This window comes from Eriocheir sinensis, chromosome 11 (genome assembly GCF_024679095.1).
Source record: "Eriocheir sinensis breed Jianghai 21 chromosome 11, ASM2467909v1, whole genome shotgun sequence".
In the NCBI taxonomy this organism is placed as follows: domain Eukaryota; kingdom Metazoa; phylum Arthropoda; class Malacostraca; order Decapoda; family Varunidae; genus Eriocheir; species Eriocheir sinensis.
This window is the reverse complement of record NC_066519.1, coordinates 6,085,125-6,101,509: the sequence shown is the minus strand read 5'-3', so window position 1 is coordinate 6,101,509 and position 16,385 is coordinate 6,085,125. Positions and strand designations below refer to the sequence as shown.

The 16,385-nt window shown below is 41.3% G+C and overlaps 2 protein-coding genes across 2 annotated transcripts in view; both read left to right on the top strand.

The window, feature by feature from the left end:
* The window catches only part of LOC126996803 (ammonium transporter Rh type A-like), a 120,450-nt gene extending 118,823 nt beyond the window's left edge, over positions 1-1,627 (top strand). The window contains exon 9 of the mRNA XM_050857665.1: positions 1,238-1,627. Within this exon, the coding sequence (XP_050713622.1) occupies positions 1,238-1,533 (296 nt within the window). The 3' untranslated portion in view covers positions 1,534-1,627. The remainder of the gene's footprint in view (positions 1-1,237) is intronic.
* Positions 1,628-8,701: 7,074 nt separating this feature from the next.
* Positions 8,702-16,385, top strand: part of LOC126996802 (putative protein TPRXL) — a 68,479-nt gene continuing 60,795 nt past the window's right edge. The window contains exon 1 of the mRNA XM_050857664.1: positions 8,702-9,032. Coding sequence (XP_050713621.1) covers positions 8,984-9,032 — 49 coding nt within the window. The 5' untranslated portion in view covers positions 8,702-8,983. The remainder of the gene's footprint in view (positions 9,033-16,385) is intronic.

The following is a 16,385-nucleotide window of genomic DNA, read 5'->3' as shown; positions in this document are numbered from 1 at the left end:
TCCGCAGAGCAGGGCTACTCAACTATTATTATGAGCAAAGGTCCAGTTAAACAGATGCAGAGGTCCGGATGAATACTGTGACTGGACCCCAGGCTCCAGGAGTAAAAAAATATATAATGAAATAACATAAGGTCCTGGTGATGAATTTCTGCAGGTGTATTTCCTCGACTGACTAATGGGCTTACTGTAGTAGGACGGGACCTTCATGTTATTAAAAAAAAAAAATTCTACTCCCGGAGCCTGGGGTCCAGCTACAACACTCAGGAGGTCAGGACTCGGACCGAGGGCCGCCAGTTGAGTAACCAGATGCCGCCTCTCATGTCAACTATTTCCAAAGGCCGAGGAGATAAATCGGGTTCTAATGAGAATTTTATAGGTTCATGATAGAAAGGAATGACCAAACTATCTCCAGGGTTATAAAACTACCCCTGGAAAAGCACAAAGCTCCTATGAAAGCCTAGTCAAATATATGACCCTGAGCGCCGAAATGTTTAGGAATAATACCCCGGGTGGTGGTGGTGGTGGTGAAAGATTTACCCCTTAATTAATATGGGACAGGGCCTTAGGCCTAACGGCGGCCCTGTAAGAGGGTACGAGCACTTAACAACTCGTGACGGGGGTGGGAATTCTCCTTCCACCGCCCGCCTGTCAGTCTGGCGGAGTGGGCGGGAGGAGTCACTATGATCGTCACGTCTTGTATACGTCACGGGTCGTCCCATAGCCACTCGATAGCTTGTCCCAGTGGCCGCCCCACTGACTCATTCATGCTGCCAGCCTCCCCACCACCACCACCACCATCGCCGCCACCACCACCGCCACCACTCTCTTTATTTGTCTTTCTGTCTGTGTCCGTGTGGGTCTGTCTCCCTTTCACTTCTCTCTCTCTCTCTCTCTCTCTCTCTCTCTCTCTCTCTCTCTCTCTCTCTCTCTCTCTCTCTCTCTCTCTCTCTCTCTCTCTCTCTCTCTCTCTCTCTCTCTCTCTCTCTCTCTCTCTCTCTCTCTCTCTCTCTCTCTCTCTCTCTGTTTTTTTTATATGAATTTCTTGAATGTTAACTTTATTTTGATTGTTTTTATCATTATTTTTTTTAATTTTATAATTATTGTTTTTATATCCAACACTATTACTATTTTTACTACTTCTACTAGTACTACTACTACTACTACTACTACAGCTGCTGGTGCTACTACTACTACTACTGATACTACTACTTCTACCACCACCACCACCACCTCACAGGACTGGTGTTGAGGCTGCCTGGATGTGGTGATGCAGGGCGGCAGGATGGGCGGTACTGGCAGCTCCCCGCCCACACCGACACACCCAACACCGCCCACACCACACACCACCACCGTCACCACCACCGCCACCGCCGCCTCGCAGGACCCAACTCCGCTACCCACCCTTCTCACCACCACCACAGCCAACACCAGCACCACCACTCCCCCCACCACGGCAACCAACACCACCTTCATCACCACCACGGTCATCACCACCACGGTCATCAACACCAGCATAATAATTCGGTGGTGTAAGGGTTGACTATCTCCTTTGTATTATTATTATTATTATTATTATTATTATTATTATTATTATTATTATTATTATTATTATTATTATTATTATTATTATTATTATTATTATTATTATTATTATTATTATTATTATTATTATTATTATTATTATTATTATTATTATTATTATTATTATTATTATTATTATTATTATTATTATTATTATTATTATTATTATTATTATTATTATTATTATTATTATTATTATTATTATTATTATTATTATTATTATTATTATTATTATTATTATTATTATTATTATTATTATTATTATTATTATTATTATTATTATTATCATCATTACTATTATTACTATAGGATTGGTCAGTGAGTTTCCGACCCGTTTCGGTAAGGCTTGTTGTTGTTGTTGTTATCTATATTGTGTTTTTATTATTATTATTATTATTATTATTATTATTATTATTATTATTATTATTATTATTATTATTATTATTATTATTATTATTATTATCATTATTATTATTATTAGCATTATTTTCATTATTAGTATCACTGTTATTATTATTGCTGTTTGTACGTATTATCATTTCCCAGTGTTAGCAGTTCAGTAATTAAAGATGTGTTAATTAGCATGTAAGCACATAAGGTCATAGGTATATACATTTTAGTGGGCTCCAGAGACGTAATGCATGAGTCTGTAGTACTAACTCCACTTTTTACTATTGTTATTACTAGAGACGAAACAGGTAGAGAGGGAGGAGTGCGGACGCTACACTCTGCCTGTTCATCACGTCATTAGCTTGGTGGTCATTGTGCTGTTACAAGTTTACCTTTAACACGACTATATGATATTAGTGTTGTACGGTGTGTTGTGTATAATAAACAAGAATTTAGTTAGAATCACTATCGGCCGCGGTGGTCCAGTGGGTTTAAGTGTCGTCCTGGAAGTCAAAAGCTGGGGAGGGGAGGTTCGAGCCCCCCAAAAGATGTTAGTTTAGGACCATATAATCTTACACTTAGGGATTTACACTTACATATTTAATATGACTTTCGTAGAAACTGTGTGTGCCCGTTATGACGCAAACAAGTGTTTTATAGTGGCTCCATCTTACTTGGCTCATGCTGCCCTCCGGAGCTCATTTTTCATTCTCTGTATAGAGTTAATTTAGAGTCCGGGTTGACGAGTGGTTTTCAGGACAGCATGTGGTAGTATTAGGTAACTCAGCGATGACTGAACACTGTCAGCTCGTAACGGCGGTCGGTACTCGAACCCCTGGTTCTCCAGGACGCCGCATCCGCACGCTGACCACTCAACCACCATATACCATTCATTATTATCAATAAATAGAAGACTAGGCAGTTATTTACTTTTTACATGAACTCGATCAATATCCTTCCTTCATCTTTTTGTGTGCTGTCTTCGTATAGTCAGGCCGCGCTACCCTCTTCTAATACGCCAGCACTTCCCCCTCCTTCATTATACCGTACAGAATGTCAGCTCCACTCTTTTCAGGGGCCATATTCTTACACATTCGGCGGCTTACACACCCACATATGATAAGACTTTCGTAAAGGTTGTGGTGCTTCCTTGGGTAGTTTTACGAGCCTAGTGATAGTTTGACAAGGCTTCTGCACCATGAATGTAAAAAACACTCATGAGAACCCAAGTAACCTCCTTTGTGGCCTTCGGAAATAGATGTTGTGAGAGCCGAAAACGTCTGAGAGTACGAGCTCAGGTCAGCACTCAGTAGCGTTATCATTCGTGTAGGTGACCTGTTTTCTGTAGTAGGTCACCCCTTTCCCCTCATAGTCTGTGTTAGGTCAGTAGCTGTTTAATGTTCGCCGCTACGTCACTAGGCGGGCTGCTGACCTATGATTTTGTGACCCCGTTGGCAAGAGACAAACATTCACACTTCTTTTTTCGCACTGTGGTTGCGTGTGATATTTCCGTTCTCTTTGTTTTTATTTTTATTTTTATTCATTATTGGGTTAGGCCGATCTCTTTGTCTTACCCTCCCTCTCTCCCTCTCTCTCTCTCTCTCTATTGCCTGTCTATCTCCCCCTTCCTCCTCTTCCTCCTCTTCCTCCTCCCCTCTTCCTCTTCCCTTCCTCCTTACCTCTACTTATCTCCTCCCTGTTTGCCTTTTCTCCTTTCATCTCCCTTTCCTCCCTTTCTTCTTGTTTCCGTCCTCTCCTCGCTCCTCTCTACATCCTGGCCCTTTTCTCTCTCTCGTTTCCACCCTTTGGATTGAAATTTAGGATATAGTAGGAGGGAACAGTGTAGAGCAGGGGTTCCCAAACTTTTTGTTCCTCAGTACCCTTAGACTCTTTTTATAGGTTCCCATGTACCCCTAACACTAAAAATTAAGCTTGATAGTAAAAAAGGACATTTAAATATTTTGATAGTTTAAGTTTATTAGAGTCTTCATGTTTAGATTACATAGGCATCTTAAATGATGAAAACAGAAATAAAGCAATTACTAAGGTAAGATATACTAATCAACACAAAGAAAATGAGAAAAGTGCAATCTGAGTGCAGATTACAACACCATGTATTGTGCAAGTAATTGTTTCCTTCAGACCAAATGTACCCCCTGAAACGTGCAAATGTACCCCTGGGGGTACATGTACCCCAGTTTGGGAACCCCTGTACAGTAGAGGTTGCTGCCAGTAGCCTCAGAAACCAGTGTTTAGGTGAGGAAGAGAAGATGAGGTTTAAAGGAGGAGAGATGGTGTTCTACAGAAAGAAAATTAGAACGAAGAATACGAATGTTGCAGAAATTGATAAGGAGGAGGTTCGAGGAGTTATCAGGACACCTCTCAAGTCGGCAGCCAGAAGGGGAGTCCTCCCTGGGGAAATTTATGGTCCCCCCCTCAAGAGAGGACTCCGAGGCAGTGTTCTTTTTCGCCATTTTGAATTTTGAGTTTTGGGAAAAGGTGTGTGTTTTGTGAATGTAGTGTGGTGTAGAAAGAGAGAGGAACTGTCTTTAGAGAGCATGCTGAACTGCTCTCTGGTGTTGATGAGACAAAAGGGAAACGGTTAGTGAGGAGATGGGAAGGGTCTTTGAAGGGCTTCAGCACCCTCCTCGCTTCCCATATACCCTCATCGGGAGTAGCTCACCCCCGTTCGGTAGGTGTCTTCCTACATATATATATATATATATATATATATATATATATATATATATATATATATATATATATATATATATATATATATATATATATATATATATATATATATATATATATATATATATATATATATATATATATATATATATATATATATATATATATATATATATATATATATATATATATATATATATATATATATATATCTGCTGTCCTGAGGGACTCTAGGAAGCCGTCCAAGCGAATCAAGTACGAGTTCGGGGGCAGCATGAGCCAATGCCACTATAAACACTCTATATATATATATATATATATATATATATATATATATATATATATATATATATATATATATATATATATATATATATATATATATATATATATATATATATATATATATATATATATATATATATATATATATATATATATATATATATATATATATATATATATATATATATATATATTTATATGTACATATATATATATATATATATATATATATATATATATATATATATATATATATATATATATATATATATATATATATAGGGTATATATATATATATATATATATATATATTTATATGTAATATATTTAATATATATATATATATATATATATATATATATATATATATATATATATATATATATATATATATATATTACAAATACTACTCAACGGACAGCCTTCCGATTGGCTTCCACTCACTAGTGGAGTGCCTGAAGGGTCAGTGCTGGGACCCATTCTTTTTATCATATATATTAATGACCTAGAATCACGACTGAAATCCACAATATCGAAATTTGCTGATAACACCAAGGCGGGGGGAGAGGCCCTCAAAAAGACCGACTGCGAAATCATTCAGAAAGACCTCAATCACATTATCAAATGGTCGGAAAAATGGCAAATGTCCTTTAATGCTGACAAATGCAAAGTCATGCACATTGGGTCCAGAAATAGTAACCACGCATACTTCATGAATGGGAAACCTCTGCAGGCGATACAGGAGGAAAAGGATATTGGAGTCACTATCAGCAGTGACCTGAAACACGCGAATCACTGTAAAAAAGCATATATCAAAGCCAATACTATGCTCGGGTTCATAGCGAGGAACTTCGAGGGTAAAACGCCAGACGTGATGCTATCCTTGTATAATTCCATAGTAAGAGCGCACCTCGAGTATGCAGTGCAGTTCTGGTCTCCTAGTTACAGAACGGACATTGATTTACTGGAAAGGATTCAACGACGCGCCACGAAGATGATTCCAGCCTTAAGGGCTCAACCGTACGAGGAACGATTCAAGCGACTCAGTCTCTTTACATTGGAGAAAAGACGTCTATGAGGGGATATGATTCAAGTGTTCAAGTACCTGAAAAAGTTCAGTAACGTCGATTACTCCAAATTCTTTTAACTCACTGGAACAATCTTCCCTCAGAATAGAATCGACCGTCATTTCGCTGCGTCGGGAGTAAACTGAATAACCAGGGGCTTTCATCTGCTCCTCAATATCGAGGTGCTTTCATCTGCTCCTCAATATCGAGGTGCTTTAATCTGCTCCTTAAGTCCCAAGTGGCGGTCGAGCAGATAAAAAAAAATAACCAAAGCGGGCGACCTCGTAATGAGCCAATAGGCTTTCTGTTGCCTGCATTTCCATGTTTCCATATTTCCTCTTTAACTCACCCTCCTGCCTTCCACCTTATTCCCTATCTCCTTCCTTCTTCCTGTGTCCTCTTTCCCTCCCTCTCATTCAACCTTTCCTTCCTGCTTTCCATCCTTCCCCTCTTCCTCTTCATCTGCTCCTCAATATCGAGGTGCTTTCATCTGCTCATCAAGCCCTGAGCCAATCCCTTCTGTTGCCTGCATTTCCATGTTTCCTTTTCAACTCTGCCTCCTGCCTTCCACCTTCCTCCTTATCTTCTTCCTCTTCTTCGTCTTTCTTTATTTCTCCCTATCTACCTCCTTCCTTTCCTCCTTCTCTCTCCCTTCCTCCCTTTATCTCCTTTCCATTTTCGTCTTTCTAAATCTCTCTGTATTTACTTCCTGCCTTCCCTCCCTCCTTCCCTCTAACTCCTTCGTTCTTCGTCTTTCTAATTATCTCCCTTTGACCCATCTCCTACCCTCCCTCCTTTCCCTCCCTTCTCTCCCTCTCTCCTTCCTTCCTTCCCCTCCTCCCCACCAACCCTACGCCCCTGCCCTAAGGTAAACAGTAGCCTCCCGCATCGTGTCGTGTGCTGACGTCACTGACACACCTTTCCGGAGTTCCCTGACGGGGCCACTAACGCTACGGCTAATATTTGCCGAGGCGCCCAGCTGCGTGTCCTGTTACTACGCTTGTTAGGATTATTATCATTATTATTATTATTATTATTATTATTATTATTATTATTATTATTATTATTATTATTATTATTATTATTGTTGTTGTTATGGCTGGTGTTTGGTGTTTTTATTGTTGATAATGTTTTTTTTTTTTTATTGTTTGTTATTGTTTTGTTAGTCAGTGGTAGCCTAATAGTAGTACAGTAGTAGTAGTAGTGGTGATGGTAGCTGTAGTAGTAGTTGTAGTAGTAGTAGTAGTAGTAGTAGTAGTAGTAGTTGTAGCATGAGTAGTAGTAGTAGCCTAGTTGTAGTAGTAGATAAAGGAAAGAAGAACTCGTGACTATTGCTGCTACTACTACTACTACTACTACTACTGTTACTACTACTACTACTACTACTACTACTGCTACTAATACTAATACTACTGCTACGACTACTACTACTACTATTACTACTACTACTACTGCTACTTCTACTACTACTACTACTACTACTACTACTACTGATGCTGCTACTTGTAGCCACACGTTCTTCTTTTCTTCTTCTTCTTCTTCTTCTTCTTCTTTTTCTTTTTCTTTTTCTTTTTCTTCTTTTTCTTCTTCTTTTCTTTATCTTTTTCTTTTTCTGCTTCTTCTTCTTCTTCTTCTTCTTCTTTTTCTTCTTCTTTTTCTTCTTCTTCTTTTTCTTCTTCCTTTTTATGCAGTCGTTCATTCATTTAAGGTTTTCTCATATATCTGTTTAGTTTCATTTATTTCCGCCATCGTTCCTTTCTATTGTTCGTTCTTTCTCTCTTTCTCTCTCTTTCACTCCCTTCTCTCTCTCTCTTTCATTCCCTTCTTTCTTTCTTTCACTCTTTCATTCCCTTCTATTTATCTTTTTCCTCCTGCTTTCATTTCTTTCTTCCTTCCTTTCTTTCTTTTCTCTTTCATTGTCTTCTTCAGCTCTTTCGCTCTCATTCCTTTCATTTATTTACGTCATTCATCTTTCAACCACTCATCCATCCATGAAGAATTACTGTTCATCTTCCTTCTCTCTCTTCCTCTCTGGCACGGGTCACCAAAGTTTGTGTCGGGGTGACCTTCGCTGGCAGGGGCGTTTAAGTAGCGTCGGGTTAGTTACGCTGGGGTCAGGGATGGCCAGAGAAGGAGGTCAGTTCACAGTAGGGGGCCGCGGCGGGGTCTTCCTGCTCTCGTTAGGTAATTTCCCCTTCCCGTGACACATCCTCCCTTCCCCCTCTCCCCACCACCACGCCCTCTTTCTCTCTCTCTCTCTCTCTCTCTCTCTCTCTCTCTCTCTCTCTCTCTCTCTCTCTCTCTCTCATAGACCTTCAGTACACGTGGAAAGTACCTCAATCACTCATCTATGTATTCCAAGCGTTACTTTTCCTGACCTTTCCTTTCATTTCCACACGTTCGGAAGTAAGGCCCGTATTCTTAAACGACTCTGCGCCTCAGTTTGCCTATTTGAAAAGCCTCTCTTAGAAGTTGTTGGGATTTTCATGAACTGCTTTTTGATGCCAGTGACAGTTTACACGACATCTGCATCTTGAACAGGAAAAAACACCCTTGAAGACCCGGTTAATCTTCTCTGTGGCCTCGGGAAATGGTCATAATGGGATCCCGAGACGTTGAAGAATATGAATATATGTCCACAGTATTAAATGATGGAGGAAAGGAAGAGAAAGAGAGAGGGAAGCAAAGAAAGAAGGGGAAACGATACTATGTGATATTTTAAAACTCCTCCGCCTTCACACCGCGCCGCTACACACAAACACACACGTAGTTGCATAACAGTGAACCATAAATCTGCAGAGCGCGCGCGTTGGAGGCACAAAAACTCCTTGGTCTTGGGGTCGCGGCTCAGGGCTCATCTCACGCCACTCTTCCTGGAACCTTCGTGCGGGGCGGACCGACGCTGCTCCTGCTCCTGACCCCCAGCGAGACTGTGCGTGTGTGTGCGTGTGTGTGACGGCACGGGATGCAGGTGTTCGGAGCGGTGCAGGCGACGGTGCTTCTGCTGTGCTACGGTGAGCCTATGTGTGTGTCCGCGGTGCCGTGAGTGTTCAAAAAAGTTTTACCGTGGTGCAGTTTATTCCGTACATGGTGGTCTCTGGCGTGGTGCTCTGTGTGTGTGTGTGTGTGTGTGTGTGTGTGTGTGTGTGTGTGTTATGGTGAGCCTGTGCCCGCGGTGTTGTGAGTGTTCAAAGTTCTACAAGTTCTCACGTGGCGCAGTTTAATCCGTAGAAGGTTCCTGGAATAGAAGAGGAATAGGAAAAGAAGGAGGAGGCGAGGGGTGGAGGGCGAAGACAGGAAAAAAAAGAAGTGAAAGGAGAAAAATTTGATGGTAGAAATACGAGTGAGATGAAAAAAGGAAGAGGAGGAGGAATAGGAGGGAATGGATGAAGGAGGGAGGAGGAGGAGGAGAGTAAGAGGAAAATGAAGAATGCGAGAAAAGCGGAATGTGTGTGTGTGTGTGTGTGTGTGTGTGTGCTCCAAAACGAATTCCAACAAGGTACTTCTTCTTACTTTATCTTATTTTATCTTACTTTATTTATTTTCATAGTATCCAGTAGCGATTTAGGTTTATTTCTTAAACGCTGTCCTCACGACGAATGTGTTACGATTCAACCACTTATTAAAAGAAAGGTTATTCATGTTTTCTAGAGGTTTGATACAGTTTGAGATCCAACATTCTCTGCCAGGCCTATTTTCAAGCGTCATCCTCACGAGTCACTTGTTAGTTGTTAATAGTGTTACAGATTCCAATCAAGGATGTAATGCGCTGTGATTTTATAAGAGAAAAAACAGATTCTTGGATACGTATACTTAATGGTGTCCAAGATCTGTTAAAAAGCGACTCTTGGTTTTTTTTCATTATGCATACGACCCTTTTCAAGCCTGTTGGTAGTAGTTATCTGTTTGTGTGTGAAGGAGTGAGAAGAAGAAGGAAAGAGGAGGGATTTGAAGGAAGGGAGAGAGGGAAAAAGGAAAGGAAAACAGTATTACTGTATAATTATGAGTTGTGTGTTTCTGTCTACTTGCGTGCGTGAAGTGCTAGGTAAGACCAGGAAAGGAATAAGAGTAAGAAGAAAGAGAATAAGGAAGAACGAGAGAAGGAAAGAAGGAAGTAGAAACTGTAGCGTTAAGAGTTGTGTGTGTCCTCCGTCTTATTTTAAGTTATCTATTTTTTTTCTTCTTTTACGTTGCGGCCTATTGCGCCGGTAGGCTTCTTCCCGGTGGGGCCTGATGGTCGGCCCAAGTCTTCTTCGCGGTGGGGCCTGATGGTCGGCCCAGCCCGTTATGGCGCAGGCGAGTGTTTATAGTGTGAAGTGAGTTAGGTAAAACTAGGTTGGAAGATGGAAAGAGGGACAGGAAGGATATAAAGCTAGACTGAATTTGATTTGGGTAAGCGAGGTAAGAGTGAGGAGCGCGGTGTGTTGCGAACTTTCATCACCTTCAGTTTTTGTTGGCCCCGGGCGGCGGGCGGCACGCGAGCCGCCACGCGCCGGGGAGCAGAGGATCGTTTCGTGTCACATCCCCAGAAACACGTCGGCACGAAGCAAATACCTCGACCAGTTGTGTGCTCTGGGGGATGTTTGTTGTGTTTCTGCCAAGTTTGCTAAGGTAAACACTTTTTTTTTGGTGTGTGTGTGTGTGTGTGTGTGTGCTGTGACTGGCCGACTCAGGCCTGGCTGCGTTCCCGTGAAGGGCGGCTCGGCAGGGCGGCCAGGGCGGAATCTTTCCGGGGTGATACGGTGACGCGGGCGTGTGGCAGGCACGTGAACCCGGCTTGTTACTGGTCCTTCGCGACGGCCGTCACTCACCCCTCTCATCAGAAGCTCATGTGCCGTCTTTATTCAGCCTCACTTCTTACTTTGATTGGTTCGCCTCACTTCTTCACCGCGTCACTAATATCACAGGTGAGGACTCCTGGTAGTGTGGTATCACCTGGCCGCCACACCTGAGTCGCCCGTAGCCCTCGCGGTGCGTCCAGTCGCTGAACGAGGACGACGTCTGCACGTGAGGTGAGACGCTGAGGAGCCACCGGATAAGTCCTTGCGTGTCCCGCCGACAGCCAGCGGCCTTGTGGGTGATCGCTATGGTGTGTGCAAAGGAATTCACCGTCTTGGTGTGACAGCGGCCGTGCCATCGCTCAGCGTGGCGGCGGTAGTCAGCGGCGCCGTTGCTGGGCTGCCACTCGTTCTGTTTCTTTCCCCAGTCCCGCTGCGGCGGGGCGGTGAGCCTCCAGCAGCCGGGGTCTAGTAGCCTGAGTCGCCGGAGTGTGCAACAGCGGCACGCAAACAAATCGTGTTTTCCCTCCGTGTCATAGAATATTATTTTTTATTTAATATTTTGCGTAAGGCATGACATCTTGTGGCCCGGCTCTGACTTGGCGGCACCAGTTCTCCAATACCCTGCTACATAAAGCAGATGGCCGTGCACTCGTAAACAACCATCTGTGGCTCACCCAGGTCAGGCCGAGTTAAAAACGGAGTTTAAAGACACCTCTAGGCGGTGGTGCACACCACCACAGGGTAACAACTCACGCACAAACACGCGTTATGAAACAGTCGAGGCTTCGTTTTGTCTCATGTTGTTATCATCTTGCTGTTTGTAATGGCACGCACTCATAGGAATGGTTGGCATTAGCATTCCCTATTCTGTTGACGTATACGTGTTTTCATCCATACATCCACCTCTTTGTCAAGACGGACCACGATGAGCAGAGCAAACCACTGATAGCGAAGCCAGAGATGGTTCTTAACGTGTGTGTTCGTGTATTTGTTGCCCCGTGAGGGTTACCAAGGGCCTCACAATGCCCCGCTGGGTCAGTCACTGTATACACAGTGCAGGGTGTCAGAAGAGGAGTGACTTAGCTATATAATTATTATGATATCACGTTTGCCAAATATATGGATCACGCGGTATGCGCATTATTGTTTATCCAAGTCAGCCCATGCAGGGCAATCCGCGACGCAGGCCGAGGTGTGGTGGAGGCATCGTGCTCCGGCACCTTGGCCAGGCTTGTACAGGATCTGCAGGTGTACTGTAAGGTTCACACTGTAATGACACACACACACACACACACACACACACACAGTGGTGTGGGCTCAGTGGGTGGTTCAGAAGTGTTTCGTTTGATATTCTTCACTACAATAATTAATGTGAATTTTCCTTCTTGCACATGTGTAACAAAATGATGCAGGGTGTGCCAAGTATATTGTCATCCATAACAACACACATCACACACAGCAAGATTAATGAGATACGGCATGCCTGTTAACGAAGCTTGCAATGGTTCAAAACGTGCTCGAAAGTATGTTGCTCGTGATAGTAAGAGTGGCCCGCCGTCCAGAAATAACATCAATTATAGGTTTCTCATAACTTCTTTGGGCCGAGGGGCTGCCTTAGCTATTTTTCAATGCCAATTTGCAAAGAGTTTTTGACACTGTTATAGCAATGTAAGGTAATATTAAAAACACCTCCATATAGCATGATACGTATATATCTGGGTACTGAAGCTAATTTTGACGTTAGATAAAAAAAAACATGACGGAAGTGATTATTCTGCAAGTAAGTGTGAGCATTATAACAAAGGACCTGCGATATTGTCGTTTTCAAGTGCGAGTCGACGATAATATCCCAGGCCCTTTGCCGTACTGCCCACACCGACTTGCAGAATAATCATTTAAGTGATGAGGAGTTTTATCTTATAACATGACAAAAATAGCTTCATTATGCCCACATTTATACAAATCATGTTATACGGACATGTCTTCAAAATTATCTTTCATTGCCATGGCAGTCAGTGTCAAATTCTCTGCATGAACAATTTGTTGCCTCCCCTCTGGCCTAGGAAGTTAAGAGAAATCAGAATTCTGCTATTGAAAGGCCATAGAACCCCCGGGTGCAAACATGTTATTTTTAGGTGGGTGTTACAGTAAGGCTATTTTCCAAAGCACCCCGTGGTTAATTTCGGAGCCACAGCCGAGCGACTTTACTTGGGGACCACACACCCATCGAGAGATCAGTAAAATCAGTGAACCCTACACTATGGACCGGAGATTTGCCCCAGCCCTGTCATTAAGCCGCGAATTTTGGAAAATCAACCGCTTTGGTGCGAGTCACCATAACTCCCTTATTTCTGGGGCTACAGGAATGTTTTTGGTATCAATCGACGGCAAAATGAAAGGGCTATATTTTTTTAATAAGCGACCGTGCTAAAAAAACGACTCAAAATGGTAAAAAATCGAATAAATTTGCAAAAAACGACTGAAAAAAAAAATTTGAGTTCCCAACCTTGTAACCCACTAATTTTTTTAGAATTTCAAAAAACTTTTTCAACAAATACTTAACGTCACAAAATAGCCTGTTCTTCGGCCTAGATGCATAACGATTTTGACACGTCCTAATTTTTTGCTTATATATATATATATATATATATATATATATATATATATATATATATATATATATATATATATATTTATTTATTTATTAACTTTCTGCTTCCCAATTTTTTTATTTTTATTATTTATCTGTATTAATAGAGCTTTCATTTGCCACCAAGCACGCCCTCCTAGCTTCAGAAGTTTCTGCTCGAGCTTGACCATAAATCGCGACGAAAATTCGCCGAATCCGAGTTATTTCACGCGCCGCGACGAAAAACCTTCCTGACGCCACATTTATATATATATATATATATATATATATATATATATATATATATATATATATATATATATATATATATATATATATATATATTTATATATCTACATATATATATATATATATATATATATATATATATATATATATATATATATATATATATATATATATATATATATATATATATATAAATACATACATATTTGGTATCATAAGAAAGCAAATTAAATGTATTATTCATAAATGGGAAGAAATAGGGTTGAATACTAAATAAAATAAGAAATAACATGTATCATAAGGCGCTTAATATAGGTTGATTTATATTGTGAAATGATTATATGAAAATAGTAACTTTTTCTATAGATACCTTACAATGATTTTAATACAATATAGTCAATATATTGAAGTGTTCATATATGAATTTTTATGCAGAGCAAAAACTACTGAAACTAGGAAGGCGTGCTTGGTGGCAAATGAAAGCTCTATTAATACAGATTAATAATAAGAAAAAATTGAAAGCACTAAGTAAATAAAAAAAGTTATAAGCAAAAAACTAGGACGCGTCCAAATCGATGCAAAAGGGCCAAAAAACAGGCTATTTTGTGACGGCTCGACGACAAACTTGGAATCGAGCTATCAAAAAATCATTCGAGCCGGTCAAACTACATTGCCAAGAGGGGCTACATGCCAAATTACTGACTTCTAGAGGCAATAGCAATGCCACACTAGACAAAAACGGCAAAGTGTCTGGAGTTCGTCATAATCGCTCTCAAAAGGGTATACGTTTTGAGCTCTAGCGACGAAACTACTGGAAGCAGGGAAATGTTATGCATCATATTGGAAAGCACATTGGTAGGGCTAAATTATTTCTTAAATATTTTTTTTTATTCTAAAAAATAACTGGGTTTCAAGGTTGGGATCTCAAAAAAATTATTTTTCAAAGTCGTTTTTTTGCGATTTTTTTTTAATTCTTTACCCTTTCGAGTCGGTTTTTGAGCCAGGTCGCTTATTACAAAATATAGCCCTTTCATATTGCCGTTGATTGATAGCAAAAACATTTCTGGAACCCTCAGAAATAAGGGAGTTATGGCGATTCGCACCAAAGCGGTTGATTTTCCAAAATTCGCGGCTTAATGACAAGGGCGCCGCAAAATCTAGAGTCCGCCGTCCATTACTTGAGATGTCACTGGTAAAATGCAACCCGGTTCAGAATTCCTACCCGGACCTGGATGCGTTAAAGCAGTGAGTGCTGCTGGCGGGTGTACATCAGTGTGCCTTAGATAATGATCCCTCTAAGCCTAGGCAACGCTTGTCTCGTACTGTGGTTGTTGTCGCGCTAAACTTGCGACAAAGTTATTAAGAATAGACGAGGTTGTTACACGAAGATGTTTACGACTGAACATTTGGCGTCACACATTTCTTATTCACTGCGTGTGTGTGTGTGTGTGTGTGTGTGCAGATGTCATGTTAGCGTCTTTCGTGTGTGAGAGAGAGAGAGAGAGAGAGAGAGAGAGAGAGAGAGAGAGAGAGAGAGAGAGAGAGAGAGAGAGAGAGAGAGAGAGAGACCCTAACCTTGCACGTAATGGAAATGGAAGAACTACCGTAGTATATAATTTATAAGCAAGGTTAATTCTACTAGTGTGTGTGTGTGTGTGTGTGTGTGTGTGTGTGTGTGTGTGTGTAAGGGGGGGGAAATGAGTGGGTATATATCTTGCATGAGCGTGTTTGAGCGTGTGCGTGAGTGACCGCGTGTCTGTCTGCATCACGTACATGTATAGATCTTCTTCACGTGGGAAATTGCAGTCCGTCCCTCGAACAAATCCTGTGAAGAATGTCGGAGTCGCGGCGAGCCCTGGGCCGCCGCCAGACAGCCTTGGGGCGACGCCAGGCAGAACACAGTAGCAAAGCCTGTCGCGGGGCACGAGGGTGAGGCGAGGATGTACAGTAAGGGCCAAAAGTCGTGTCGCGATATTTGGTGAAGAACTAAGACGCAGTCCACGGTTGGTGGCGCTGACTGATTTACACAGATTTACATAGATATTCAGTCCCTCACAGACCCATTGTTCCAGATCAGGCGGTCTGTCCTTAATTACCTAAAATCCTAAATGAAATTATATTAAATCAAAAGTCACTAGGACTACATTTTTACTCCGCAGTGAATACTAAGGTGAAGGAAATGCCGGTCGAGCTTGATTTTACAGGAGTCAATCGTGTTACACTGGACCACTGAAGGTGGGAGCTTACTCCATCCTCGCGTTACAACGTCGGTGAGGAAAGATTTGGTGCAGTCTGAATTTATTTGTTTACCTTTAAGTTTTGAGCCATTATTTCTCGTTCGAAATGTGCCATCGATCATAAGCAATTTTAATTTATCCACATTCGTAAGGCCATTAAATGTTTTGAAGCATTCGATCAATTCTTGCGCAGGGAGGATATAATTTTTGTTTCCTGACGGTGAACACTTTCTAATTTTGCAATGTAAAGGTAAAGGTAAAGCTGGGGGCATACGCTGTAGCAGCGCGTGGTCTCGGTGCTCATCTCCGTAACATGGTCAAGGCCACTAACTCGGTCAGCAGTTGCCTGATTCACCAGACAATAATATTTCACAGACATGTTGGACAACTGGATCTTTATTTTCTATGTGCATTATGTTATCACTAAACGAAAAGATTGAATAATTACAACATTTTTACACATTACTCCAA